Source organism: Symphalangus syndactylus, chromosome 5, assembly GCF_028878055.3.
Source record: "Symphalangus syndactylus isolate Jambi chromosome 5, NHGRI_mSymSyn1-v2.1_pri, whole genome shotgun sequence".
NCBI classification, from domain to species: domain Eukaryota; kingdom Metazoa; phylum Chordata; class Mammalia; order Primates; family Hylobatidae; genus Symphalangus; species Symphalangus syndactylus.
The window spans coordinates 129,280,925-129,308,069 of record NC_072427.2 but is presented as its reverse complement, the minus strand read 5'-3'; the positions used below and the strand labels follow the sequence as shown (position 1 = coordinate 129,308,069).

The 27,145-nt window shown below is 41.7% G+C and overlaps 1 protein-coding gene across 15 annotated transcripts in view; it reads left to right on the top strand.

Moving 5' to 3' along the window:
• The window catches only part of TUBGCP4 (tubulin gamma complex component 4), a 58,536-nt gene that overhangs the window by 6,675 nt on the left and 24,716 nt on the right, over positions 1-27,145 (top strand). For 11 of the 15 annotated variants that reach the window (XR_010120846.1, XR_010120847.1, XR_010120842.1 and 8 more), the window contains exons 3-13: positions 4,922-5,044; positions 5,431-5,484; positions 6,276-6,332; positions 8,529-8,608; positions 11,759-11,960; positions 14,258-14,423; positions 14,673-14,797; positions 23,500-23,550; positions 23,976-24,081; positions 25,609-25,716; positions 26,445-26,586. Coding sequence is in view for 2 of the 15 variants with exons in the window: in XM_055278947.2 (XP_055134922.1) it covers positions 4,922-5,044; positions 5,431-5,484; positions 6,276-6,332; positions 8,529-8,608; positions 11,759-11,960; positions 14,258-14,423; positions 14,673-14,797; positions 23,500-23,550; positions 23,976-24,081; positions 25,609-25,716; positions 26,445-26,586 (1,214 nt within the window). In the remaining 13 variants the exon portion in view is untranslated. Of the gene's footprint in view, positions 1-4,878; positions 5,045-5,430; positions 5,485-6,275; positions 6,333-8,528; positions 8,609-11,758; positions 11,961-14,257; positions 14,424-14,672; positions 14,798-23,499; positions 23,551-23,975; positions 24,082-25,608; positions 25,717-26,444; positions 26,587-27,145 lie in introns of all 15 variants that reach the window. The other 4 variants (XR_010120848.1, XM_055278948.2, XR_010120850.1 and 1 more) reach the window with 3 other exon arrangements.

Below are 27,145 nucleotides of genomic sequence, written 5' to 3'. Positions count from 1 at the left end.
GCATCATTTCTGAGGGCTCTGTTCTGTTCCATTGATCTATGTCTCTGTTGTGGTACCAGTACCATGCTGTTTTGGTTACTGTAGCCTTGTAGTATAGTTTGAAGTCAGGTAGTGTGATGCCTCCAGCTTTGTTCTTTTGGCTTAGGATTGACTTGGTGATGCGGGCTCTTTTTTGGTTCCATATGAACTTTAAAGTAGTTTTTTCCAATTCTGTGAAGAAAGTCATTGGTAGCTTGATGGGGATGGCATTGAATCTATAAATTACCTTGGGCAGTATGGCCATTTTCACGATATTGATTCTTCCAACCCATGAGCATGGAGTGTTCTTCCATTTGTTTGTATCCTCTTTTATTTCATTGAGCAGTGGTTTGTAGTTCCCCTTGAAGAGGTCCTTCACATCCCTTGTAAGTTGGATTCCTAGGTATTTTATTCTCTTTGAAGCAATTGTGAGTGGGAGTTCACTCATGATTTGGCTCTCTGTTTGTCTGTGATTGGTGTACAAGAATGCTTGTGATTTTTGTACATTGATTTTGTATCCTGAGACTTTGCTGAAGTTGCTAATCAGCTTAGGGAGATTTTGGGCTGAGACAATGGGATTTTCTAGATATACAATCATGTCATCTGCAAACAGGGACAATTTGACTTCCTCTTTTCCTAATTGAATACCCTTTATTTCCTTCTCCTGCCTGATTGCTCTGGCCAGAACTTCCAGCACTATGTTGAATAGGAGCAGTGAGAGAGGGCATCCCTGTCTTGTGCCAGTTTTCAGAGGGAATGCTTCCAGTTTTTGCCCATTCAGTATGATATTGGCTGTGGGTTTGTCGTAGATAGCTCTTATTATTTTCAGATACGTCCCATCAATACCTAATTTATTGAAAGTTTTTAGCATGAAGGGTTGTTGAATTTTGTCAAAGGCCTTTTCTGCATCTATTGAGATAATCTTGTGGTTTTTGTCTTTGGTTCTGTTTATATGCTGGATTACATTTATTGATTTGCATATGTTGAACCAGCCTTGCATCCCAGGGATGAAGCCCACTTGATTATGTTGGATAAGCTTTTTGATGTGCTGCTGGATTCGATTTGCCAGTATTTTATTGAGGATTTTTGCATCAATGTTCATCAAGGATATTGGTCTGAAATTCTCTTTTTTGGTTATGTCTCTGCCAGGCTTTGGTATCAGGACGCTGCTGGCTTCATAAAATGTGTTAGGGAGGATTTCTTCTTTTTCTATCGATTGGAATAGTTTCAGAAGGAATGGTACCAGTTCCTCCTTGTACCTCTGGTAGAATTCGGCTGTGAATCCATCAGGTCCTGGACTCTTTTTGGTTGGTAAGCTATTGATTATTGCCACAATTTCAGAACCTGTTATTGGTCTATTCAGAGATTCAATTTCTTCCTGGTTTAGTCTTGGGAGGGTGTATTTGTCGAGGAATTTATCCATTTCTTCTAGATTTTCTAGTTTATTTGCATAGAGGTGTTTGTAGTATTCTCTGATGGTAGATTGTATTTCTGTGGGATCGGTGGTGATATCCCGTTTTTCATTTTTTATTGCATCTATTTGATTCTTCTCTCTTTTCTTCTTTATTAGTCTTGCTAGCGGTCTATCAATTTTGTTGATCTTTTCAAAAAACCAGCTCCTGGATTCATTAATTTTTTGAAGGGTTTTTTGTGTCTCTATTTCCTTCAGTTCTGCTCTGATTTTAGTTATTTCTAGCCTTCTGCTAGCTTTTGAATGTGTTTGCTCTTGCTTTTCTAGTTCTTTTAATTGTGATGTAAGGGTGTCAATTTTGGATCTTTCCTGCTTTCTCTTGTGGGCATTTAGTGCTATAAATTTCCCTCTACACACTGCTTTGAATGTGTCCCAGAGATTCTGGTATGTTGTGTCTTTGTTCTCATTGGTTTCAAAGAACATCTTTATTTCTGCCTTCATTTCATTATGTACCCAATAGTCATTCAGGAGCAGGTTGTTCAGTTTCCATGTAGTTGAGCGGTTTTGAGTGAGTTTCTTAATCCTGAGTTCTAGTTTGATTGCACTGTGGTCTGAGAGACAGTTTGTTATAATTTCTGTTCTTTTACATTTGCTGAGAAGAGCTTTACTTCCAACTATGTGGTCAATTTTGGAATAGGTGTGGTGTGGTGCCGAAAAAAATGTGTATTCTGTTGATTTGGGGTGGAGAGTTCTGTAGATGTCTATTAGGTCCACTTTGTGCAGAGCTGAGTTCAATTCCTGGATATCCTTGTTAACTTTCTGTCTTGTTGATCTGTCTAATGTTGACAGTGGGGTGTTAAAATCTCCCATTATTATTGTGTGGGAGTTTAAGTCCCTTTGTAGGTCACTCAGGACTTGCTTTGTGAATCTGGGTGCTCCTGTGTTGGGTGCATATATATTTAGCATAGTTAGCTCTTCTTGTTGAATTGATCCCTTTACCATTATGTAATGGCCTTCTTTGTCTCTTTTGATCTTTGTTGGTTTAAAGTCTATTTTATCAGAGACAAGGATTGCAACCCCTGCCTTTTTTTGTTTTCCATTTGCTTGATAGATCTTCCTCCATCCCTTTATTTTGAGTCTATGTGTGTCTCTGCACGTGAGATGGGTTTCCTGAATACAGCACACTGATGGGTCCTGACTCCTTATCCAGTTTGCCAGTCTGTGTCTTTTAATTGGAGCATTTAGCCCATTTACATTTAACGTTAATATTGTTATGTGTGAATGTGATCCTGTCATTATGATGTTAGTTGGTTATTTTGCTCGTTAGTTGATGCAGTTTCTTCCTAGCCTCGATGGTCTTTACAATTTGGCATATTTTTGCAGTGGCTGGTACCGGTTGTTCCTTTCCATGTTTAGTGCTTCCTTCAGGAGCTCTTTTAGGGCAGGCCTGGTGGTGACAAAATTACTCAGCGTTTGCTTGTTTGTAAAGTATTTTATTTCTCCTTCACTTATGAAGCTTAGTTTGGCTGGATATGAAATTCTGGGTTGAAAATTCTTTTCTTTAAGAATGTTGAATATCGGCCCCCACTCTCTTCTGGCTTGTAGAGTTTCTGCTGAGAGATCAGCTGTTAGTCTGATGGGCTTCCCTTTGTGGGTAACCCAACCTTTCTCTCTGGCTGCCCTTAACATTTTTTCCTTCATTTCAACTTTGGTGAATCTGACAATTATGTGTCTTGGAGTTGCTCTTCTCGAGGAGTATCTTTGTGGCGTTCTCTGTATTTCCTGAATCTGAATGTTGGCCTGCCTTGCTAGATTGGGGAAGTTCTCCTGGATAATATCTTGCAGAGTGTTTTCCAACTTGGTTCCATTCTCCCCATCATTTTCAGGTACACCAATCAGACGTAGGTTTGGTCTTTTCACATAGTCCCAAATTTCTTGGAGGCTTTGTTCATTTCTTTTTATTCTTTTTTCTCTAAACTTCCCTTCTCACTTCATTTCATTCATTTCATCTTCCATCACTGATACCCTTTCTTCCAGTTGATCGCATCTGCTACTGAGGCTTCTGCAATCTGTGCGTAGTTCTCGAAACTTGACTTTCAGCTCCATCAGCTCCTTTAAGCCCTTCTCTCCATTGGTTATTCTAGTTATCCATTCTTCTAATTTTTTTTCAAAGTTTTTAACTTCTTTGCTATTGTTTTGAATTTCCTCCCGTAGCTCAGAGTAGTTTGATCGTCTGAAGCCTTCTTCTCTCAACTCGTCAAAGTCATCCTCCATCCAGCTGTGTTCCGTTGCTGGTGAGGAACTGCGTTCCTTTGGAGGAGGAGAGGTGCTCTGCTTTTTAGAGTTTCCAGTTTTTCTGCTCTGTTTTTTCCCCATCTTTGTGGTTTTATCTACTTTTGGTCTTTGATGATGGTGATGTACAGATGGGTTTTTGGTGTGGATGTCCTTTCTGTTTGTTAGTTTTCCTTCTACCAGACAGGACCCTCAGCTGCAGGTCTGTTGGAGTTTACTAGAGGTCCACTCCAGACCCTGTTTGGCTGGGTGTCAGCAGCGGTGGCTGCAGAACAGCGGATTTTCGTGAGACCACAAATTCAGCTTTCTGATAGTTCCTCTGGAAGTTTTGTCTCAGAGGAGTACCCGGCCGAGTGAGGTGTCAGTCTGTCCCTACTGGGGTGGTGCCTCCCAGTTAGGCTGCTCAGGGGTGAGGGACCCACTTTAGGAGGCAGTCTGTCCGTTCTCAGATCTCCAGCTGCATACTGGGAGAACCACTACTCTCTTCAAAGCTGTCAGTCAGACAGGGACATTTAAGTCTGCAGAGGTTCCTGCTGACTTTTTATTTGTCTGTGCCCTGCCCCCAGAGGTGGAGCCTACAGAGGCAGGCAGGCCTCCTTGAGGTGTAGTGGGCTCCACCCAGTTTGAGCTTCCTGGCTGCTTTGTTTACCTAAGCAAGCCTGGGCAATGGCTGGCACCCCTCCCCCAGCCTGGCTGCCGCCTTGCAGCTTGATCTCAGACTGCTGTGCTAGCAATCAGTGAGACTCCGTGGGCATAGGACCCTCCGAGCCAGGTGCGGGACACAATCTCCTAGTGTGCCGTTTTCCAGGCCTGTTGGAAAAGCGCAGTATTAGGGTGGGACTGACCCGATATTCCAGGTGCCGTCTGTTACCCCTTTCTTTGACTAGGAAAGGGAACTCCCTGACCCCTTGCTCTTCCCGAGTGAGGCAATGCCTCGCCCTGCTTCGGCTCACGCACAGTGCGCTTCACCGACTGTCCTGCACCCACTGTTTGGCACTCCCTAGTGAGATGAAACCGGTACCTCAAACAGAAATGCAGAAATCACCCTTCTTCTATGTCGCTCAGGCTGGGAGCTGGAGACCGGAGCTATTCCTATTCAGCCATCTTCTGTTTATATAACTTTTAAAAGAAACAAGCCTGATAATGTCTTTCTCAAGTTTCAGGGCCTGAGCTGAGAAGTTAGCTTCTGTTTGATTTCAGGATCACCATCCATCTCAGCAGGGCCAAGGTGGGTTACATGGAATCTACCTGAGGGCCTTCTGCACAGGGCTGGATTCTGTTTTGCAGCCTTATCGCCAAGCCCTGCTTGATTTGGAACAAGAGGTAAGAAGGAGGAGTTATAGGAAACACCTCTGGGACAGTAGATTAGGGCATGTTCTTGAATCTGAAATGCCGTTTGATAAGATCAGGTAGTTAAGAGTGAACAGTTGCCTGCATGGCTGGAAGGTACAGTGTTCTCTCAGTGGTTGCCCGACCTGTGATCAGAGTGGCTTACAGATCATGGCAAAGACTCTTTAGTGAGTTTCTAAGAGCCCTGGGTTGGTTTCTTTATGGCCTGAATATCAGGATTAATAACCTGATTAAATTATCAGTTCTCGATAGCCTAAAATTAACACTTAAGCACATCATGAGATTCTTTCTCATTTTCATAGATCAAATAGATTTGAGATATTTTGTGTGGAGCTCTAATCACAAAGTTTTTATTGCAGTTCCTGGGTGATCCCCATCTCTCCATATCACATGTCAACTACTCCCTAGACCAGGTATGCTGCCCAAATAACCAAATGCCTTGCACTCTGTTGATAGTGTTAGAATAATCTAATTTATGATACCGTTTTTGAGAACTTTTTTTCTTCTGGATTCAGAGCCTAACATTTTATATTTTGTGCCTTTTGTATGCTTTACTAGATCAAAACTGTTTAAAGATTTCCAAATATAGTTAAAACTTAATGTCTGATATTAACGCTAATGTTACTGCTCTATATGGACATCAGTATTAACAAGTATGCCAGCCTCAGAAATAGAAACTGCTTCCCGACTGGGCATGGTGGTACACACCTCTAATCCCAGCACTTTGGGAGGCCGAGGCAGTTGGATCACTTGAGGTCAGGGGTTGGAGACCAGCCTGGTCAAAATGGTGAAACCCCGTCTCTACTAAACATACAAAAATTAGTTGATTGTGGTGGCATGCACCTGTAGTCCCAACTACTGGGGAGGCTAATGCATGAGAATCTCCTGAATCCAGGGGTGGAGGTTGCAGTGAGCTGGGATCCCACCACTATACTCCAGCCTGGGTGACAGAGTGAGACCCTGTCTCAAAAAAAAAAAAAAAGAAAGAAAAAAGAAAAAAAAGAAACTGCCTCTCTTTGCCATCCTCTTCCTATCTGCAGCGGACCTCCACATCAAATTGCCTTAGGATGCTGGATCTTGACTGTTCTGTGGTATTGCCATTTTATCTTAAGTTGAACTATTTGGAAACAAAAGCATTTCCCGAGCTGATTTTGTTTCCCTTACATTTGATTACATACCCTTCTAATTATTCTCTACTTTGCAGTTCCAGCTTCTTTTTCCCTCTGTGATGGTTGTAGTAGAACAAATTAAAAGTCAAAAGGTGAGAACTTTCCTTTTTCCTTTTGCCTTGCTAAGCACTGAGGGAATATTGCTAATTAATTTTGCTTTACATTCTTTTTCGAAGACCCTAGTTTTTAGTAGTTTTTATTTATTCATTCGTTTAACAATATCTGCTTGGTTATCATGTTAAGTGTCAGGAATGCAAAAGTATGACTGTCTTTAAACACCTCCTGGTCCAGAAGGTAGAGGAAATGTTAATAGATGTGCCCAAGAATGTTGTTGGGGTAAGAAAAAAAGTGCTGCGGATGTTTGCAGGTGAGAGGAACCTGCAGTAAGGGTTTAGAACTGTTGGGTGTGAAGCAGAAAGTTAATTCTTAGGAAGAAGGTAATAGGTTTATGGTTAGTGTGCTGGCAGTTTTCTGAGAATTTTGAGATCAGTGAGTGAAAGCCAGATGTTTAATAAATATGCCTATTCTTATCACAAGTTTTTATCAGGTGTATTGAGAAGTTAGGAGAATGTCTTTCTGGGCAGAGTTAATAATTCTGAGGAATAAATGCTTTGAGATTTCATATTAGAAGAATCTGCTGTCCTATTGAATTAGTCCACAATTGGACCAAGTCGACAAATGGCTTAAACATCTTTAGCTCAAGTCTTCATTTTTTTAAGCTCTTTGTTTGTGCCTTAGCTTATTAGGGGTGTTCATTTTCATTAATATAACTAGTAAACCAGTTAATCTGCCACATTGCTGCATCATTTTTAACTGTGTAAGTGTAGAAACAAGTGCTCTGCTATGTTCATGCTGTGCCAGCAAAGCCAGTGGTGGGTGTTCATTGGCCCTTCAAAGCTGATTGTCCTCATCAAATAACAACATCCAGCTTTTACTGTCACTTGCTGTGTACTAGGCACTGTGCTAAGTGCTTTAAATACATTATCACACATGATCCACTGAAGGGCTAAGTTGGTTAAGGGGTGTGCCCAGCGTCACACGGATAGTAGTAAATGGGTTTATATCCCAGCTCTATCTGGCTCCAAAGAGTGTGCTCTTAGCCACTAGATTAAACTATCTCCCAAAATAAAAGGAGACCTTCTAGGCAAATAGAGTTAACAAGGACAGCATAAGGGAGCCAGGCCTAGCTGCATGTCTCAGTTGGCCTTCAACTTCCGCTGGCTATAGGAAGGAGAGTGGAAAATAGGGGGATTGCAGATGGCTGAATCTTCCTTCCTGCCAGGATGGTAGTAGAGAAACTAGTGTACCAAGGCTCTTCAGAGTTTTTAAAAATCAGGTGGTCAAGATTCTAGGTTTGGGTTGAGAATGGAGATTGATTGCAAACAGGCACAAAGGCGCTTTTTGGAGTAGTGGAAATGTTATAAAACTGGATTGTGGTAATGGTTGCCCAGTGATTGAAATTTACTAAAAATTGTTTATTAGTAAGCTTAAAACGGGTGAATTTCATTGTAAATTATACCTCAAAGTGGTAAAAATAAAAGTCTGGGGACCGGGCGTGGTGGCTCACGCCTGTAATCCCAGCACTTTGGGAGGCCGAGGCGGACGGACCACGAGGTCACGAGATCGAGACCATCCTGGCTAATATGATGAAACCCCGTCTCTACTAAAAATACAAAAAACATTAGCCAGGCATGGTGGTGGGCGCCTGTAGTTGCACTACTCGGGAGGCTGAGGCAGGAGAATGGTGTGAACCCGAGAGGCAGAGCTTGCAGTGAGCCAAGATTGCACCACTGCACTCCAGCCTGGGCAACAGAGCAAGACTCTGTCTCAAAAAAAAAAAAAAAAAAAAAAAAAAAAAAAAAAAAAAGTCTGAAGAACATAGAGGCAGAGGATTTTTGAAAAAGTATATACCTTAGAAGTAGACTGAATTGGGCCTTAACCTGAAATAAAAAGCTTTCCTTGGCTTTGGTGTTCCAACTCTAAATGATTCTGGTTGCTTTAAGTGCAGTGGTTCTCACACTTTACTGTGCATTAGAATCACCTGGAGGGCTTGTGGAAACACTGAGTGCTGGGCTCTAACCAAGAGTTTGCATGTCTAATGAGTCTCCAGGTTGTGCTGCTGATGGGAGAGAGGTCCCTCTTTGAGAACCACTGTGTGTAAATCTTAGGAGAAAGTTTATCCCCAGTCTCTCCTAGATTGCGCCCTCTTGGTTAAATATGGAATAAGAATGTGTCTTGCGTGGACTCTTAGAATGGAATCCAGTTTGACAAGGCCATATTTTCCACAGATTCATGGTTGTCAAATCCTGGAAACAGTCTACAAACACAGCTGTGGGGGTTTGCCTCCTGTTCGAAGTGCACTGGAAAAGTAAGTCATGGCTTAACTGGGAATTGGTGGTGGGGGTGGGTGGTCAAATTATTTGACTTCTCACATGTTTTATTTTCAGGTCATTTCAGGTTTCCGTCTTGGGAAGGTTATGACCAGGATAGAAAAAGCTCCGTAAGCAGAGGAGCCCATGTAACTTTTATTATGGCTCAGGCCTTGCAAAAAGGGCTATAGAGTGTTGAGTGTCAAAGCCAGGATTTAGGTGCCTGGATGACCTTGAGGCAATCTTTTTAAATGTTTAGATCCTGTTATCCTTGCAGGAATTCCATTACCTGTGCCAGATGTTGCTTGCTATGTCTCAACACGTGTATTTGAGTAGCTGGTATTTTCAAATTGAAGGTCCTTAAAAATGTTTATGCTTTATAATCCCATAATGCCACTCTTAGGATTTTTATCCTAACAAAACTATTTAATAGAAGAAAATAACTATATGCACAAACGTGTTCATTGCAATGTTGTCTACTATATCAGGAATTAGAAAATTACCCACAGTAGAAGAAAATTTAAATGATGATATATTCACTTGATAGACTATAAAGCCACTAAAAGTGTAGGTACTATGACATATAAAATATTTTATATAAATATGTACTGACAAAAGATACAAAATTGTATTTATCTTGTGATTACAACTATATGAAAACATATGTAGAGTACAAAGACTGCCTGTTTGCTCTTTCCATTTATCCATTTTCCTTATTTTAAAAAAATTGTGACATTCATTGAAAAATTGTGATAGATGGTCCCTGAGGCCACTCACAACTCTGTTTTGTTCTTTTTTTCTTATTTTAACTTTTTGTAGAGAGAAGGCTTTGCTATGTTGCCCAGGCTGGTCTCGAACTCCTAGGCTCAACCGATCCTCCCATCTTGGCCTCCCAAAGTGTTGGGATTACAGGTGTAATCCCAACAGTGGTGCAGTAGTGGCCACTGTACCCGGCCACTCACAACTCTTAATCTCCACTCTAACCGCTGCATGAGTAAACCCTCCAGAACATTCCTTAGGGATTTAATTCTCTATTATACTTTTGTGTATAGAATATAAAATCTTAAGTAGATGATACTATATATACATGTTTGTTCTGTGTTTGCAGGGACCAAACTTTACAGACCACATACGCAGAAATGCATAAATGTAAATAGCTTCACATTTGATCTTTTAAAAGAGAGAGTCCATTCAGTTAGCATACTACAAATAACACAGTCAAGTTCTTGTAATGTCTTTTTCTCCCAACCTTTTATTTTGAAAAATTTTAAACCTACAAAAAAGTTGAAAGAAACATATAATAAAACACTTGTAGGCCAGGCTCGGTGGCTCACGCTTGTAATCCCAGCACTTTGGAAGGCTGAGGCAGAGGGATCGCTTGAGCCCAGGAGTTTGAGACTAGCCTGGGCAACATAGCGAGACCCTGTCTGTACCAAAAATAAAAAAATTAGCCAGGTGTGGTGCCTGCCTGTAGTCCCAGCTATAAGAAGCTGAGGCAGAAGGATTGCTTTAGCCCAAGAGGTTGATGCTGCAGTGAGCTGAGATCTCGCCACTATAATCCAGCCTGGATGACAGAACGAGACCCTGTCTCAAAACAAAAAACGAAAACCAAACGCTAGTATATCCTTTAGTTGCACCATTTCTTAACATTTGCCACATTTGATTTCTCTTTTTCTCCTTCTATACGTATATGTGAAATGCACAAACTTTTTTTTGCAGAATCATTTGAAAGTAGTCACAGATATCCTAACACTTAACCCCTAAATACTTCAGCTTGTATCACTTTAGAAAAAAGGCATTCTTGGCTGGGCATGGTGGCACACACCTGTATTCCTAGCACTTTGAGAGGCCAAGGTGGGTGGATAGCTTGAGCCTAGGAGACCAGCCCAGGCAACATAGTGAGACCCCGTCTCTACAAATACAAAAAAAGTAGGCATGCTGTGTGCACCTGTGGGCCCAGCTACTTAGGAGGCTGAGGTGGGAGGGTGGCTTGAGTCCAGGAGTTCGAAACTGCAGTGAGCTATGATCGTGCTACTGCACTCCAGCCTGGGCAACAGAGTGAGACCCTGTCTCAAAAAAAAAAAAAGAAAAAAGAAAAGAAAAGGGGATTCTCTTATAGAATGTCAATTCCATATTACACCCAAGAAAGTTAACATTAATTCAGTAATACTATATCCAAATTTTTCTAGTTGTCCCCCAGCATTCCTTCATAGCTGTTCTTTTTTTGCAATCCAGGATCTGATCAGTGTTCACATACTACATTTTGTTCTCATGTCTTTTTAGTCTCCTTTAATTTAGAACCGTCCCCCTTGCCTTTTGTTCTTGGTATTTTGGATGACGCTGACATTTTAAGAGTCCTGACCAGCTGTCCTGTATAATGTTCCACAATCTGGATTTATTGCTTCCCTATGATTAGATTTGGATTAAATATTTTTGGCAAGAATACTATGTAGGTGATATTATTTCCCATTACATCATATTAGAAGGCACAGAAAGTAAGTTTATCCCATCACGGATGTTATGAAGTTGGATCACTTGGCTTAGGTGTTTTCATCACATGCTGCTCCATTATAGAGGTACATTTTCCCCTTTTTAATTAATATGCTATCTGGTAGGTGATCCTTTGAGACCATCTGAATATACTATTCCCCAACAACCATTCTGCATTTTGTTTTAGTTTCTGAATTTTGCTAGATAATAGTTTTTCATGTATACCTGGCACTCACGTATTGAATATTCTCTCCCTATGTGATTCCAACAGAAATAAAACAAATTTAATACTGTGTTAGCCAAAAAGAGACTCCATTAAGTCGATTTTTTAAATTTTTTATTATTTTTATTTTTTATTGCTATAAAACAGTTGTACCTATTTAGGACCCATCAGTTTTGAAAATTACATAAAAGAAGAGAAGAAAATATCTTCCCTAAAATAATATCAGCACATATACTGAACGTTTTAGATTTCATTGTGTAGGCTGCAAATATGGAAATTCAGTGAGTTAGTTCACCCACATTTAAATTAAAATAGCACAATTATTTTTAACTTAATTGGTTATTTCCCTTATGACTCATCAAATTCTCAGGCCTCTGTTTATCCTGTAACAGTTTAAAGCATGACTTCTGAGCCTCTTACTTTCTACTCTGCCCAGAATCCTGGCCGTTTGTCATGGGGTCATGTATAAACAGCTCTCAGCCTGGATGCTCCATGGACTCCTCTTGGACCAGCATGAAGAATTCTTTATCAAACAGGGTCCATCTTCTGGTAATGTCAGTGCCCAGCCAGAAGAGGACGAGGAGGATCTGGGCATTGGGGGACTGACAGGAAAACAACTGAGAGAACTCCAGGACTTGGTGAGAGCCCGAAAAGCAGCCTAGCACCCTCCTGCCAGGAGTCAGAAAAGCATGCACACAAATGATCTTCTGGTGATCCCCTCTTAGCTCATAGCTGAGCACCTTCCATCAATTCTTTGGATGTAAACATTCGGCTTTATCTTAACTAGTGTGAGACTATAAAATGGAAAATGTGTTTGTGAGATTCTTTTTGTTTCCTCTTTCCCAGTATATGCATTTGAGAGATTATAAGTCTTACTTATATAGCTACTCTAATGGAGCAGCTAGCTACATTTTAGATTTAAATACAGTTTGGAGATTTTTTGTTGTTGTTGTTGTTTTTAAGATGGATTCTCACCCATCGCCCAGGCTGGAGTGCGATGGCGCAATCTTGGCTCACTGCAGCCACTGCCTCCCAGGTTCAAGCAATTCTCCTGCCTCAGCCTCCCAAGTACCTGGAACCAGGCATGTGCCACCACGCCTGGTTAATTTTCATATTTTTTATTTTCATATTTTTAGTAGAGACAGGGTTTCCTCATGTTGGCCAGCCTGGTCTCAAACGCCTGACCTCAGGTGATCCACCCGCCTCAGCCTCCCAAAGTGTTGGGATTACAGGCATGAGCCACCGCGCCCGGCCAGTTTGGTGTTTTGATTAGACTCCTCAAAGTTCTGCATTGTCCATATTCATCCATTCATCCATCCATCCATTCATTCATTTATCCTGTGGCAATATTTCATTGAATGCCAGTTATGTGCCAGGCATTGTTCTAGGTGCTACAAATAAAAAGTAGTAGTGTCTGTCCCTAAGGAGCTCATAGTTTAGGGGAAGAGATGTAGAAAAGTAAACAGTTACATTACAGTGTACTAACGGCTCTGAAAAGACTAAATATGGGTATTCTTGGAACATGGTCATGGGATAGGGTCTTGGAGTGACTAGAGAAGGCTTTTCAGTGGAAGGTATGTCTAAATTGCAAAGAGTTTGGGAGGAGCTATCAAGAGATATCCAGGCAGAAGGAATGATATGTGTAAAGGTACAGGGGCCATTAAGGACATGGTTCATTGGGGGAAACAGTAGTAATTCAGTTGAAATAGTCAAGTAAAGGCTGAAGTAAAACGTTATAAGAGATGGTGTGAGGGAGAGGTGGTACTTGAAACTGTTAAGTTGGTACTTGATGAAACTTGAGTTAAGCAGAGGCAGGATCACAAAGGTGCATGTAAACAGTGGAAATGAATTTGTACTTGAACCTGAAAAGAGTTGGGGGCTATTGAATTTTAAGCAAGTGGGTACCACAGTCAGACTTCATGATAAATCACTCTGGATGCTGTGTGGGGAATCATTTTTAAAAAATCAAGATTAGAGGCAGGTCGACCAGTTAAGAGAGTGTTGGGGAGACTTAGGTGAAAATAATAGTCCCCTAAACCAAAGATACTAACATTGAATATGAAAAAAGAGCAAAGAGGTGTGAGAGATGTTTAAAGGGTGGAATCAGTAGGCTTAGTGAGTGCTTGGAAATGAGTCAAAAGGGAAGAATCATTGATGATACCCAGGTTTCTGCCTTCAGCAGCTGGGCAAGTAGTGACGATAGGGGTGTATACTGCTTGGTATGCGGGAAAGAAGATGGGTCTAATGGGGGGCATGTTGAGTTTGAGGAACTTGTGGGAAATGTTCAGTGGGTTGAGCCTGGGGCTCATGAGAGCACTCCAGCTTGCTCTAAATCTATATATGGAATCATCAGCATGGGGCTTGGAGGTTTTTAATCTGGGGCCCTTGGGTGGCTTCAGGAGGTTCATGAAATGTTATATGTCTGTACATTTGTCTGGAAGGTCCATAGCTTTTATGATTGCAGAGAGGTCTGTGACCTAAAAATTAAAACTATCTGTTATGCTGATCAGTCACAGAAGACGATGTGATTGTATAAGAAGCGTAGGATGAGAGGAAAAGACAGTCTGGGACAGTGCCCTGAGGAGCACTAGCAGAGAAGACATAGAGAGAAGACCTGGAAAACAAAAAAGACCACCTCTTTCATTGTATAAGTAAGGAAGCTGATCGACTGTGCAAGTTTTTACTCAGTAGTAAAGGCGGAGTGAGGGCCCAAATCCCAGTATTTAAAAAGCCACTCTTATTTCCACCTGCCACTGTGCTGCCTGAAGATGAAATACGTCTCTCCAAAATGGCTGGTTTGAGAATTGTGCAATACAAGATTTGAAGTCCTTGCGTCTTTACTTTAAATCATGGGTTGGGAGAGTTACTAGGTATTTTCTTGTTTTCCTTTTCTTGCTTCACACTGCATCTCGATGTGTACTCTTTCCTTGACTAGCGCCTGATTGAGGAAGAGAACATGCTGGCACCATCTCTGAAGCAGTTTTCCCTACGAGTGGAGATTTTGCCATCCTACATTCCAGTGAGGGTTGCTGAAAAAATCCTATTTGTTGGAGAATCTGTCCAGATGTTTGAGAATCAAAATGTGAACCTGACTAGAAAAGGTAGAAATCTCCTTGTCCAATGTACCACACCCTCAAAAGCTCTTCTTCCTTAATACTGTGCAGCCCCACAGCATGCCTGGTCAGAGCGAGTGGTCGATAATATTCCTATCCTGAGAATGTAGCAGAATCGTGACGTTTGTCTGAGAAGCAGGTGAAGTTGCTGCCCCACCGAGATTAGCCCTCCCCAGAAAACCCTAACTGTCCTGGGTATTCTCCGTCCTCCTTTGACAGTGCCTTCCTATTTTGCAGGATCTATTTTGAAAAACCAGGAAGACACTTTTGCTGCAGAGCTGCACCGTCTCAAGCAGCAGCCACTCTTCAGCTTGGTGGACTTTGAACAGGTGGTGGATCGCATTCGCAGCACTGTGGCTGAGGTTTGTGTTTCATCATATATATATATATTTTTTTTTAGGAAAAAAATTGGACTAGTTTCCTAGAAATTGAGTTACTTGGTCGGGCGCAGTGGCTCACGCCTGCAGTCTCAACACTTTGGGAGGCCAAGGCAAGTGGATCACCTGAGGTCAGGAGTTCAAGACCAGCCCAGCCAACATGGTGAAACCCCGTCTCTACTAAAAATACAAAAAATTAGCTGGGCGTGGTGGCGCCTGCCTGTAGTCCCAGCTACTTACCAGGCTGAGGCAGGAGAATCGCTTGAACCTGGGAGGGGGAGGTTGCAGTCAGCCGAGATCACACCATTGCACTCCAGCCTGGGCGACAGAGGAAGACTGTCTCAAAAAAAAAAAAAAAAAAAGACATCGAGTTACTTGACTTTTGTTTTTTTCTTGATGTGGGAAGAACCGAGCTTGGAAAGAGCTGTTGCAGAGAGTTGAAGGCAGGAAATAGAAAAGAAAAGCCTCTGTTTTCATTAACAGAGGCAGAACTGCCTTCCCGTTTTCCTGTCTAACTAAAAGACAGGTGGTTTTTAGTTGGTTGGTTAGTTAGTTGAATAAAGGGGAAGTCTTGGTTTAAATTCTGAAAATCAGCATTTTGGATCTGTCTCTATCGTTTGCAATAACTCCTAAGAATCAACTAATTCTGACTAAATTTCGTGTCTTTCTTGTAGTTTAGTACGGCTTATAACTTGTACTTTCATTTCTATACACAATCATCTTATGAGGAAATCAGAACAAATATTATTTTCTCATTCTTATAAATGATGCAAACATTCAGCAAGCTGACTTGTCTGGCTTGTCTGGTGTGGCACAGTGAGTAGCCATAGTGAGGTCCGTGCCAGGCCTCCGACTCCTGGTGCACAGTCTTCTTCATTTTGAATTGTGCTGGTGCCACAGACTTAAATTGTGACCAGTAATTTTTCAAAGGAGCATATATGTTCTGTGGCTTGTATTAACATTTGTCTCATGGATACATGATAACACGAAATGAGACATTTAGTCTGCTGTGTTGTTAACTATATTCATGGCTTTCAACATTGGCTAAGCATAGAATCGCATGAGAAAATTTTATTTTTTATTTTTTATTTTTTTATGGAGTCTCGCTCTGTCACCCAGGTTGGAGTGCAATGGTGTGATCTCGGCTCACTGCCTCTGCCTCCTGGGTTCAAGCGATTCTCCCACCTCAGCCTCCCAAGTAGCTGGAATTACAGGCACACATCACCATGCCCAGCTAATTTTTGTATTTTTAGTAGAGATGGGGTTTCACCATGTTAGCCAGGCTGGTTTCAAACTCGTGAGCTCAAGTGATCCTCCCACCTCAGCCTCCCAAAGTCCTGGGATTACAGGTGTGAGCCACTGCACCCGGCCCACATGAGGAAATTTTAAAACCTGCACTTGCACCAAGTCCTTACTTCCAGAGCTTCTGATTCGTAGGTCAGGAGAGGGTAGGTACCTTTATTTTATTTTATTTTTGAGACAGGGTCTTGCTTTGTCGCCCAGGCTGAAGTGCAGTGGAGCAATCGTGGCTCACTACAACCTCCGCCTCCTGGGTTGAAGCAATTCACGTGCCTCAGCCTCCTGAGTAGCTGGGACTGCAGGCCTGCACCAGCATGCCTGGCGTACTTTTTTGTATTTTAATAGAGATGGGGGTTTCACCATGTTGGCCAGGCTGATCTTGAACGTTTGGGCTCAAGTGATCCTCCTGCCTTGGCCTCTCAAAGTGCTAAGATTACAGGTGTGAGCCACCACGCCCGGCAGGTACTTCTATTTAAGCAAGCCAGTCCACCCACCAAAGACAGACCTCTACAGGGGTTTTTGAAACAGACAGGACTAAAAAGCAGTGCAGTTCGCTCAGTGTCTGGAACTGCTAAGAGCATCAAATCTCCATTGGTTAGAAGTACAGTAATCTATTATAAATATGGTTTCCCTTTCTAGTCACTGTCTCAAAAACTCCTGGTCATCAGAGGTAGAGCTGTGATATAGACACAGAATGTTCGATCTTAAAATGGCTGTGAAGTATCATTTGATTTGATTCTTTCTGGGCAAGTAAATATCTAAATGACCCATGTTCCTGTCCTTTCAAAATTTTAAGACATTGCCTCACCCCCATCTGTAGGCCAAGGCAGTTTCTAGTCTAGAGGGGTTGGTATCAGTTCCTTCATTTTTGAAAATTGAATCTAGTTCTGTTGCTTTATCATTTTTATTATAAATCTTTGGAAAGCATAATTAATGGAAGAAAGTAGAATTGTACTCAGTGAATTATAAACAATAGGAAAAATTGTTTTTTTCTTGTGAAAGTTTGCTAGAAATTAGATTTCCAATTTGTAAAAACAATAAGCAAACTGAAGCAATTCTAAGAAACTGAAGTTTCTTAGAATTGTAGCTAATAGACTTTGGAAGGCGTTATTGTAGCAATAACAGCCTACAGCAATGAAAAGCTGTGCCCTGAAGGAAAAGGGGGGAGTGTTTTGTAAATATGTGTTATATTTATCCCTTTTGGGATTCTTTCTCTCCTTTAAAAAATTTTTTCTTTAAAGTGTGTATACTATGCGAATCTATTTCTGTAAAGTTCAAAAACAGGCAAAGTGAATCTGGCGCTAGAGGTCAGTACTGTATTTGCCTTTGAGTCAATGGGAGGGGCATGAGTGGGGCTTCTAGGGTGCTGGCAACACTCAGTTCGTTCCATTTCTTGATCTGGGTGCTGGTAATACAGGTGTTCAATTTGTAAAAATCTTCAAGCTGTGAACTTATGACTTGTACTTTTCTGTATGTATTTTAGTACTTCAACAAAAGGTTTTAAAAATTCTGAGGTACTTAATAGTTTTTATTTTAATTATGTCTTTAGTTTTTACTGCTTACATAGAGAAATGGTGGTATTACTTTTTGTAGGTTAATCTTATAACTTGCAACGTGTTGAACTCTTTTTAGTTGTAATAGTCTGATTCTATCAGTTGTTCTAAGTAGATGATCATACCATCTGCAAATGAGAGAACTTTCCTTTTATTTTTATTTTTATTTTTTGAGATGGGGTCTTGCTGTGTTGCCCAGGCTGGTCTTGAACTCCTCGGCTCAGGTGATCCTTCTGTGAGCCACCATCCCCAGTCCAGAGTTTTTTATCATAAGTAGATGTTGAATTTTATCAACTGCTCTTTCTGTATCAATTAAGGTTCAGTTTCTTGCTCTGGGTTATTTTTCTCCTTTAGTCTATTTATATGATAAATTTCTGGTTAGATTTTGAGATACTGATTCTTCCTGAGATAAACACTACTTGATTGGATGTTTTACATCTGTATTCACTAGTTGTATTAGTCTGTTCTCATGCTGCTAATAAAGACATACCCAAGACTGGGTAATTTATAAAGGAAAGTGGTTTAATGAACTCACAGTTCCACATGGCTGGGGAGGCCTCACAGTCATAGCTGAAGGCGAATGAGGAGCATAGTCAGGTCTTACATGGCATCAAGCAAGAGAGCTTCTGTAGGGGGACTCCCCTTTATAAAATACTATCAAAATATATAAAATATATAATTTATTATAAAGTAAATCACCCCTTTATAAGAGTGATTTATTCCCTCTCAGAAGAACAGCATGAGAAAGACCACCCCCATGATTCAATCACCTCCCACCGGGTTCCTCCCACAACACGTGGGAGTTATGGAAGCTACAATTCAAGATGAGGTTTGGGTGGGGACACAGCCAAATCATGTCACTATGAAATAAGACTATACCCTTCTTTTCCTGCATTTTGCTTATGTGGTTTTGGAATAAAGATTCTACAATCCTCATAAAATGGGCTAGTTAGGTTTTGTTCTTTTTCTATTTTTTAGAACAGTTTATATAAGACAGGAATTCTTACTGAAAGTTTGAATTTACCTGAAAAATAATCTAAGCTAGATATTTTTAGGAGGGAAAACTTAACTAGTTCGGTGTATTTAAAACCTATTGACATAAAACAGGTATTTCTTGTATTAATTTTGGTATTTTCTAGGACTTTACCTCTTTCATCTAGATTTAATTTAAAAAATCTGTAGTCATTTATGTTTTATTTATTTAGAATTTCTTTTTATTGTTTAGTCTTATTAGTCTTTTTAAAGAACAAGCTTTTGTTTAATCTTTTTTTTTTTTTTTTTTTTTTTGAGACAGAGTCTCACTGTGGCCCAGGGTGGAGTGTATTGATGCAATCTTAGCTCACTGCAGCCTCCACCTCCCAGGTTCAAGGGATTCTCCCACCTCAGCTCCTGAGTAGCTGGGATTACAGGTGTGCACTACAACGCCCAGCTAATTTTTGTATTTTTAGTACAGATGGGGGTTTCACCATGTTGGCCAGGCTGGTCTCGAACTCCTGACCTCAAGTGATCCACCTGCCTCGGCTTCTCAAAGTGCTGGGATTATAGGCGTGAGCCACTGGGCCTGGCTTTTTAATTTAAAAAAAATTTGTAGACAGCATCTCGCTCTGTCACCCAAGCTGGAGAGCAGTGGTGCAATGATGAGTCACTGCAGCGCGATCTCCAGGCTCAGTCAATTTTCCCATCTCAGCCTCCCAAGTAGCTGGGACTAGAGGTGCATGCCACCGTGCCCAGCTAAATCTTTTTTTTTTTCTTTTTTTGAGACACAGTCTTACTCTTCTTACTCTGTCGCCCAGGCTAGAGTGCAGTGGTGTAATCCTAGTTCACTGCAGCCTCCAATTCCTGGTCTCAAGCAATCTTCCCTTCTGCCTCAGCCTCCCGGTACAGGGATTATAGGCATGAGCCTCAGCACCTGGCCTTTCATTTTCTTTTTTCTTTTTTTTCCCCGGAGACAGGGTCTTTTTCTATCTCCCAGGCTGGAGTGCAGTGATGTCATCATAGCTCACTGTAATCTTGAACTCTTAGGGTAAAGCAATCCTCCTGCCTCAGCCTCCTGAGTAGCTAGTACTACAGGTGCAAATCACCATGCCTTGCTAATTTTTAAACTCTTTTGTAGAGACAGAGTCTCAGTATGTTGCCCAGGCTGGTCTAGAACTCTTGGCTTCAAGCAGTCATCCCATCTCAGCCTCCCAAAGTGCTGGGATTACAGATGTGAGCCACCACACCTCAGCACTGCAGTTTTGACCTGCTTCATTTCTGACCTGGGCCAATTCACCCATCCTTAGGCAACCTGGTGGTCCCCTACTCCCAGGTGGTCACCATATTGATGCCGAATTTATTGTGGACACCTGATTGGTGTAGCACACTACAGCCCAGAATTCCTAGACTCAAGTGAAACTTCTGCCCCAGCCTCCCGAGTAACTGGGCCTGTAGGCATGTGCCACTGTGCCCACCAGGCTTTTTCTTTTTTTAATTTTATTTTTTAAACATATATTTTAGGGTCAGGTGCAGTGGCTAATGCCTGTAATTCCAGCACTTTGGGAGGCCAAGGCAGGTGGATCACTTGATGTCAGAAGTTTGAGACCAGCCTGGCCAACATGGCGAAACCCTGTCTCTACTAAAATAAACTACAAAAATTAGCCAGGTGCAGTGGTGTGTGCCTATAGTCCCAGCTACTCGGGAGGCTGAAGCAGGAGAATTGCTTGAACCTCGGAGGCAGAGGTTGCAGCAAGCTGAGATGGCGCCACTGCATTCCAGCCTGGGCAATAGAGTAAGACTCCATCTCAAAATAAAATAAATAGAGAGAGATATACACACACACACACACACATATATATATATATTTGTCTTTTTGTTTGAATTCTCTGTTTCATTGATATCTGCCTTTTTCTTTATTAGTTTCTTCCTTCATTTTTTTTTTTTTTTTTACTCTTTCCCAGGTTGAAAGCTTGACTCCTCTATTTTTAACCTGTGTTTTCTGAGAAATAGATATAAAACTTTATATATTGTTTTGACTGTGTCTCACAAGTTTTTGGCATGTAGTGTTTTCATTATATTCTATATAATTCTAATGAATTTTGTTTATGATTTTTTAACCAAGGAATTTATTTTAATTTTATTGCATTATAGTTGGAGAACATAGTCTGAATTACATTGTTTCTTTGGAATCTATTGCAGGTTTCTTTATGGACTAATACAGGGTCTGTTTTTGTTTGTTTGTTTGTTTTGTTTTGTTTTGTTTTTTTGAGACAGAGTTTTGCTCTGTCACCCAGGCTGGAGTGCAGTGGCGTGATCTCGGCTCACTGCAACCTCTGCCTCCCGGGTTCAAGTGATTCTCCTGCCTCACCTCCTGAGTAGGTGGGGTTACAGGCATGCGCCACTATGCCCGGCTAATTTTTGTATTTTTAGTAGAGATGGGGTTTTGCCATTTTGCACTGGCTGATCCCGAACTCCTGAGCTCAAGTGATCCGCCCACCTCGGCCTTCCAAAGTGCTGGGATTACAGGCGTGAGCCACCACACCTGGCCTAATATATTCTTTACTTAGATTCTATTTTGTTGGTTACTAAGATCACTATCCAGCTTCCTTTCAAATCATATTTACCTGATACACTCTTACATCCTTTATTTGCAACCTTTCTGTGTGCTTTCATCCCACTCTTCCTACCCTGCCAGTCCCCCAAGCAGCCACTGATCTGATCTACTCCCTGTTACTCTAGGTTAGTTTGTACTTTCTAGAGTTGATAAAAATGAAATCATACAGTATGCACTCTTTTGGAGGAGGAGACCAGGCTTCTTTTACTCAGCATAATTATTTTGAGATGAACCCATGTTGCATTTATCAATGGTTTATTCCTTTATATTGCTTACTAGTATTCTATTGTTTATACCAGTGTGTTTATCTGTTCATCCTTGATAGATATTTGGGTGGCTTCCCAATGTCTTTTTTTTTTTTTTTTTTTTTTAAGACGGAGTCTCGCTCTGTCGCCAGGTTGGAGTGCAGTAGCGCAATCTCTGCTCACTGCAACCTCCGTCTCCCGGGTTCAAGCAATTCCCCTGCCTCAGCCTCTGGAGCAGCTGGGATTACAGGCACCCGCCACCACGCCCAGCCAATTTTTTGTATTTTTAGTAGGGATGGGGTTTCACCATGTTGGCCAGGATGGTTTCGATCTTTTTTTTTTTTTTAATTTTATTATTATTATACTTTAAGTTTTAGGGTGCATGTGCACAACGTGCAGGTTTGTTACATATGTATACATGTGCCATGTTGGTGTGCTGCACCCATTAACTCGTCATTTAGCATTAGGTATATCTCCTAATGCTGTCCCTCCCCACTCCCCCCACCCCACAACAGTCCCCAGTGTGTGATGTTCCCCTTCCTGTGTCCATGTGTTCTCATTGTTCAGTTCCCACCTATGAGTGAGAACATGCGGTGTTTGGTTTTTTGTCCTTGCGATAGTTTGCTGAGAATCATGGTTTCCAGACTCATCATTTTTTATGGCTGCATAGTATTCCATGGTGTATATGTGCCACATTTACGATTAAGAAAATGTGGTTTCAATCTCTTGACCTCGTGCTCCGCCCACCTTGGCCTCCCAAAGTGCTGGGATTCCCCACTGTCTTTTTCATTTGCATGCCTGTAATGACTAATGAGGTTGAATATTTTTTCATGTGCCTCTTTGCCTATTTTGTATTGGGTTTTTGTTTTCTTGTTGTTGAATTTTGAGCATCCTTTATGTATTCTGAATTTAAGTTCTTTAACAGATATGTGACTTACAAATATTTTCTCACAATTTTTTTTTTTTTTGAGACAGAGTCTCGCCCTGTTGCTCAGGCTGGAGTGCAGTGGTGCAATCTTGGCTCACTGCAAGCTCTGCCTCCTGAGTTCAAGAGATTCTTCTGCCTCTGCCTCCCAAGTAGCTGGGACTACAGGCGCCTGCCACCATGCTCGGCTAATTTTTGTACTTGTAGTAGAGATGAGGTTTCACCGTGTTAGCCAGGATGGTCTCGAACTCCTAACCTCGTGATCCACCCACCTCAGCCTCCTTAAGTGCTGGAATTTACAGGCATGAGCCACTGTGCCTGGCCTATTTTCTCACAATTTATGACTTGTCCCAGAAGTTTTTAATTTTGATGAAATCCAGTTTACCTTTTTTTTTTCTTTTATGGATCATGTTTTTGGTGTTATGTCTAAGAACTCTGCCTAACTCAAGGATACTAAGATTTTCTCTTCTGATTTCTTCCAGAAATTTTATAGTTTTCAGTTTTATACCCAGGTCTATGATTGATATGCTTGGACCTGTGTCCCTGCCAAAATTTCTTGAGTTGTAATCCCCAGGTGTTAGAGGTAGGGTGAGGTGGGGCATGGTGGGAGATGATTGGTTCATGGGGCAGTTTCTCATTAATGGTTTAGCACCATTCCCCTTGGTACTGTCCTCACGATAGTAAGTTCTCGTGAGATCTGGTTGTTTAAATGTGTGCAGCACCTCCCCCTTGCTCTCTCTTGCTCCTACTCCTGTGATGTGAGACGCCTTTGCCTTCTGCCATGATTGTAAGTTTCCTGAGGCCTCCCTAGAAGCCAAGCTGAAGCCACCATGCTTCCTGTACAGCGTGCAGAACTGTGAGCAACTCAACCTCTTTTCTTCGTAATTACCCAGTCTAAGGTATTCTTTACAGCAGTGTGAGAACGGAATAATACATTGATCCTTTTGAGTAAATTTTTCTATGTGGGGCAAGGTATAGTCTTCTTTTAATACATTGCTGGATTTGTATGGAACCATTCTTTGCAGGAGTTCTCACTGTAATGAAATTTGTCCCTGTTTTGTTGGTTGTTTTCATAGCATCTCTGGAAGTTGATGGTAGAAGAATCCGATTTACTGGGTCAGCTGAAGGTAATGGCTTAGCTGTTGTAATTCTTACGGTGATGCTGGTAGGCAGTGACTTGCATTCTCTGACGTTTCCTGAGAGCACTGGTTGCCTACACCCAGACTTCCAGAGTCAACTCATTTGTTCGTATCCAAGTGAGCAAACTATACCTAATGCCACAAATCTACTATAATACAAAGATTTGGGAGTGTACTTTTTTCTGGCATATATATATAATTATGTTGCTATTGAATAAATAATGCCAAATACACACCAGTCGTCCTGCTATGTGGAACTAAGTATGCCTCTTTGAAATGCCAAATGCCTATATCTTTTGTAGCTTGGGCTCAAATTGATGAAATTAGAAATTATTGTATACGTGTAATTCCTCAGGACAGTGAGGAGCTCCTGCCTTGCTTTACTGAATTGTAAATTGAAATTCTTTCCTCAGATCATTAAAGACTTTTACCTTCTGGGACGTGGAGAACTGTTTCAGGCCTTCATTGACACAGCTCAACACATGTTAAAAACACCGCCCACTGCAGTAACTGAGCATGGTAATTGTCAGTGGCCCTGAGAATGATCAACTGATTGACATTCTAGGGTATTTCTTGGCTGCTGCTGACCCTTTTAAGGCCTGCTCCACATAAGAGCAGCCTGATGAGTTACAGAGCAGTGGCTTCCAGAGATGGAAGGCCCTTGCAGGTAGGCTTCATGCTGGGGTCATTGGGAACAGTGTCTTGGCCTATGACCCTTCCTGAAAGAGTTGGTTCAGGCCTTCAAACCAGGTATTTTTTCTCATTGGATTATAGCCATATATACTTTATGGGCCATATTGGGACTTAGTGCTGCTTGTAGTTTTGTAGTAGAATTCTTTAGGTGTGAATGATGGAAACTCACCCGAACTAGCCTAGTTAGGAAAGGGAAATGGATTTGCTATTGTATCTAAAACCCCAGTGGGACAACTTGGATTCATTCTCTCTCTCTCTCTCTCTCTCATTCACTCATTCACCATATCTTGTCTGTGTCTCTTGTGAACGCTTTGATGACCTTCTGGAAACATGATCACCAGCAGCTCCCAGGAATATGCCTCACAGTGTCCTCTACGGAAGGAACTGAACCCAGTCCCTCTTGTTGCAAGTTAGAGAATTCTAGGGAATTATCTAGGTTTTGATTGGCCCAGCCCACATCACATCCCTATCCCTGTATCAGTCAAAGAGGTCAGACACTAGGCTATGCGTAGTTCAGTGAAGAGTCTACCCCTTGACCAACTGATGTCCATTCCCATTCATACTGCATGAGTAGAGTTGGGTAAGGATCCAAAAAAACTGTGAGAAAGAAAATACATACACACAGGCTGATCATTTTTCTAACTCAGTAAAACCATAGATGTCCACTGTACTTGTATAAATATAAGTACTTGTGGTTGCAAATATCAGAAAATCCAATTCAAACTCAAGCAAAGCAAAAGGAAAGAAATAATGTATTGATTCTCATAACTGAAAAGCTCAGACGTATGATGGTTTTCAGCTAAGTTTGATCCAGTGACGGGTGTAGCACCTTTAGGACTTGGTCTCTTTCCATCTTTTACCTCTTTCTTTTCAGACAGGCCTGCTCTGTATGGTAGCAAGATAGTCTCTAGCCAAGTTTACATCCTACTAAGCCCCTGTTTATCTTGAAGAAAGAGCTGGACTCTTTTAGAGTCTGAATAGAGCCTCTGGATTGGCCTGGCTTGGTCATGTTAATATCCCTAAACAATATAGCATAACAAAGTAGAGTATTACATTCCATTTGATCATGCCTATATCCTACATCACCCAGCTACCCCAGAATCGGGTGTTGTCTAGCACTGACCCACTGGAAATATGTGAACTGTACTGAATAGGGATGATTCTCCAAGGAAAATCAGGAGGCAGTTTGTCAGCAAGAAGAGAAGAATGGATGGATGTTAGACAAATGCAACAGATGTCCACTGTGTCCTGCTGTTAGCATTGGGCATGTTGGGGGAGAAGCGGAAAGCTGGAGGAGTCTGGGTTTGTTTTGTAGCCAAGCGTCCTTGTCAGCCTGCATGTTCTTTCTTGCAGATGTGAATGTGGCCTTTCAACAGTCAGCACACAAGGTATTGCTAGATGATGACAACCTTCTCCCTCTGTTGCACTTGACAATTGAGTATCACGGAAAGGAGCACAAAGGTTTGCCATTCCTCCCTGCCACCTTAGAGTTCCTACTGGTCATCATCCATTTTCCCATCTCTGCTTCCATCCCCCGCCATAGAAACCATATAATTTTGGATCTTAGAAATCAGCTAGTACAATACTGTAATTCTATGGAGAAGAAAAGGAAAGTCCAGAAGTCCAGAGAGGCTAAGTGAGATGACCAGGCCATGTTTTGGGGGAGTTGGGGTTTTTTTTTTTTTTTTTTTTTTGTCATGCTGCTGGAATGGTCCCTGTTTATTTGTTTCCAGCCCCCAGATTTTAAGGCTGAGGAAAGAATCTCTAGAAGACCTCCCAAGAGAACCTCACATAGAAGTTTCCTTGTCCCCTTCTTTTTGTCCCCTGAAAGCTTCTGACATCGCAGACTCCAATGAGCTCTGTTTCTTTTCTTTTGGAGACAGAGTCTCGCTCTGTTGCCCAGGCTGGAGTGCAGTGGCACAATCTTGGCTCACTACAACCTCCGCCTTCCAGGTTCAAACAATTCTCATGCCTCAGCCCCCGTGAGTAGCTGAGACTACAAGTGCGTGCCACCACGCCCAGCTAATTTATGTATTTTTAGTAGAGACGGGGTTTCACTGTATTGCCCAGGCTGGTCTTGAACTCCTGTGAGCTCTAGTTTCATTAATGATATTCACTTGTTGAGTCTCTGGTTCTAGATTAACCAAGTTGTTATCTTTTCTTTTTTTCTTTTCTTTTCTTTATCACAGCAGATGCTACTCAGGCAAGAGAAGGGCCTTCTCGGGAAACTTCTCCCCGGGAAGCCCCTGCATCTGGCTGGGCAGCCCTAGGTCTTTCCTACAAAGTACAGTGGCCACTACATATTCTCTTCACCCCAGCTGTCCTGGAAAAGTGAGTATTTCTGAGTTTCTTACAGGTAAATATGACCCACCTTACTTGTAAGGGAAGAAACTAGCAGGAACAGAATTAGTGGGAGAGCAAGGTGTGGTGGCACACGCCTGTAATCCCAGCTAGTCCAGAGCCTGAGGCAGGAGGATCCCTTAAGCCCAGGATTTCAAATCCATCCTGGGCAACATAGTGAGACCCTCATCTCGTATAAAAAAAAGAAAAAAAAAATTAATGGGGGCAAGAGAGCCACCCAACTAGTTTTTAACAATCTGTAAATCAAAAGTTGTAAACGCTTATGCCTTCAGGGGCTAGACTGATCACATTAATAAGTGAAGCCACAGATATGAGACACGGAGTTGGAATCAATGGGAGGGCATATCTACTTCAAACCATCGTTTTTTTAAATTGCCAAATAATAAGCAGTTTGTAGGCTGCCAGTTTGTGAGCTCTGGAAAATAAGGTCTCAGGCACCATGTCGAGACAATGGCCCTTGATTCCATCACACCTGACAAGGTCTCTCCCTTTTTTTTTTTATTTACTTGGGAAAGTCCTCCAGCCTGCA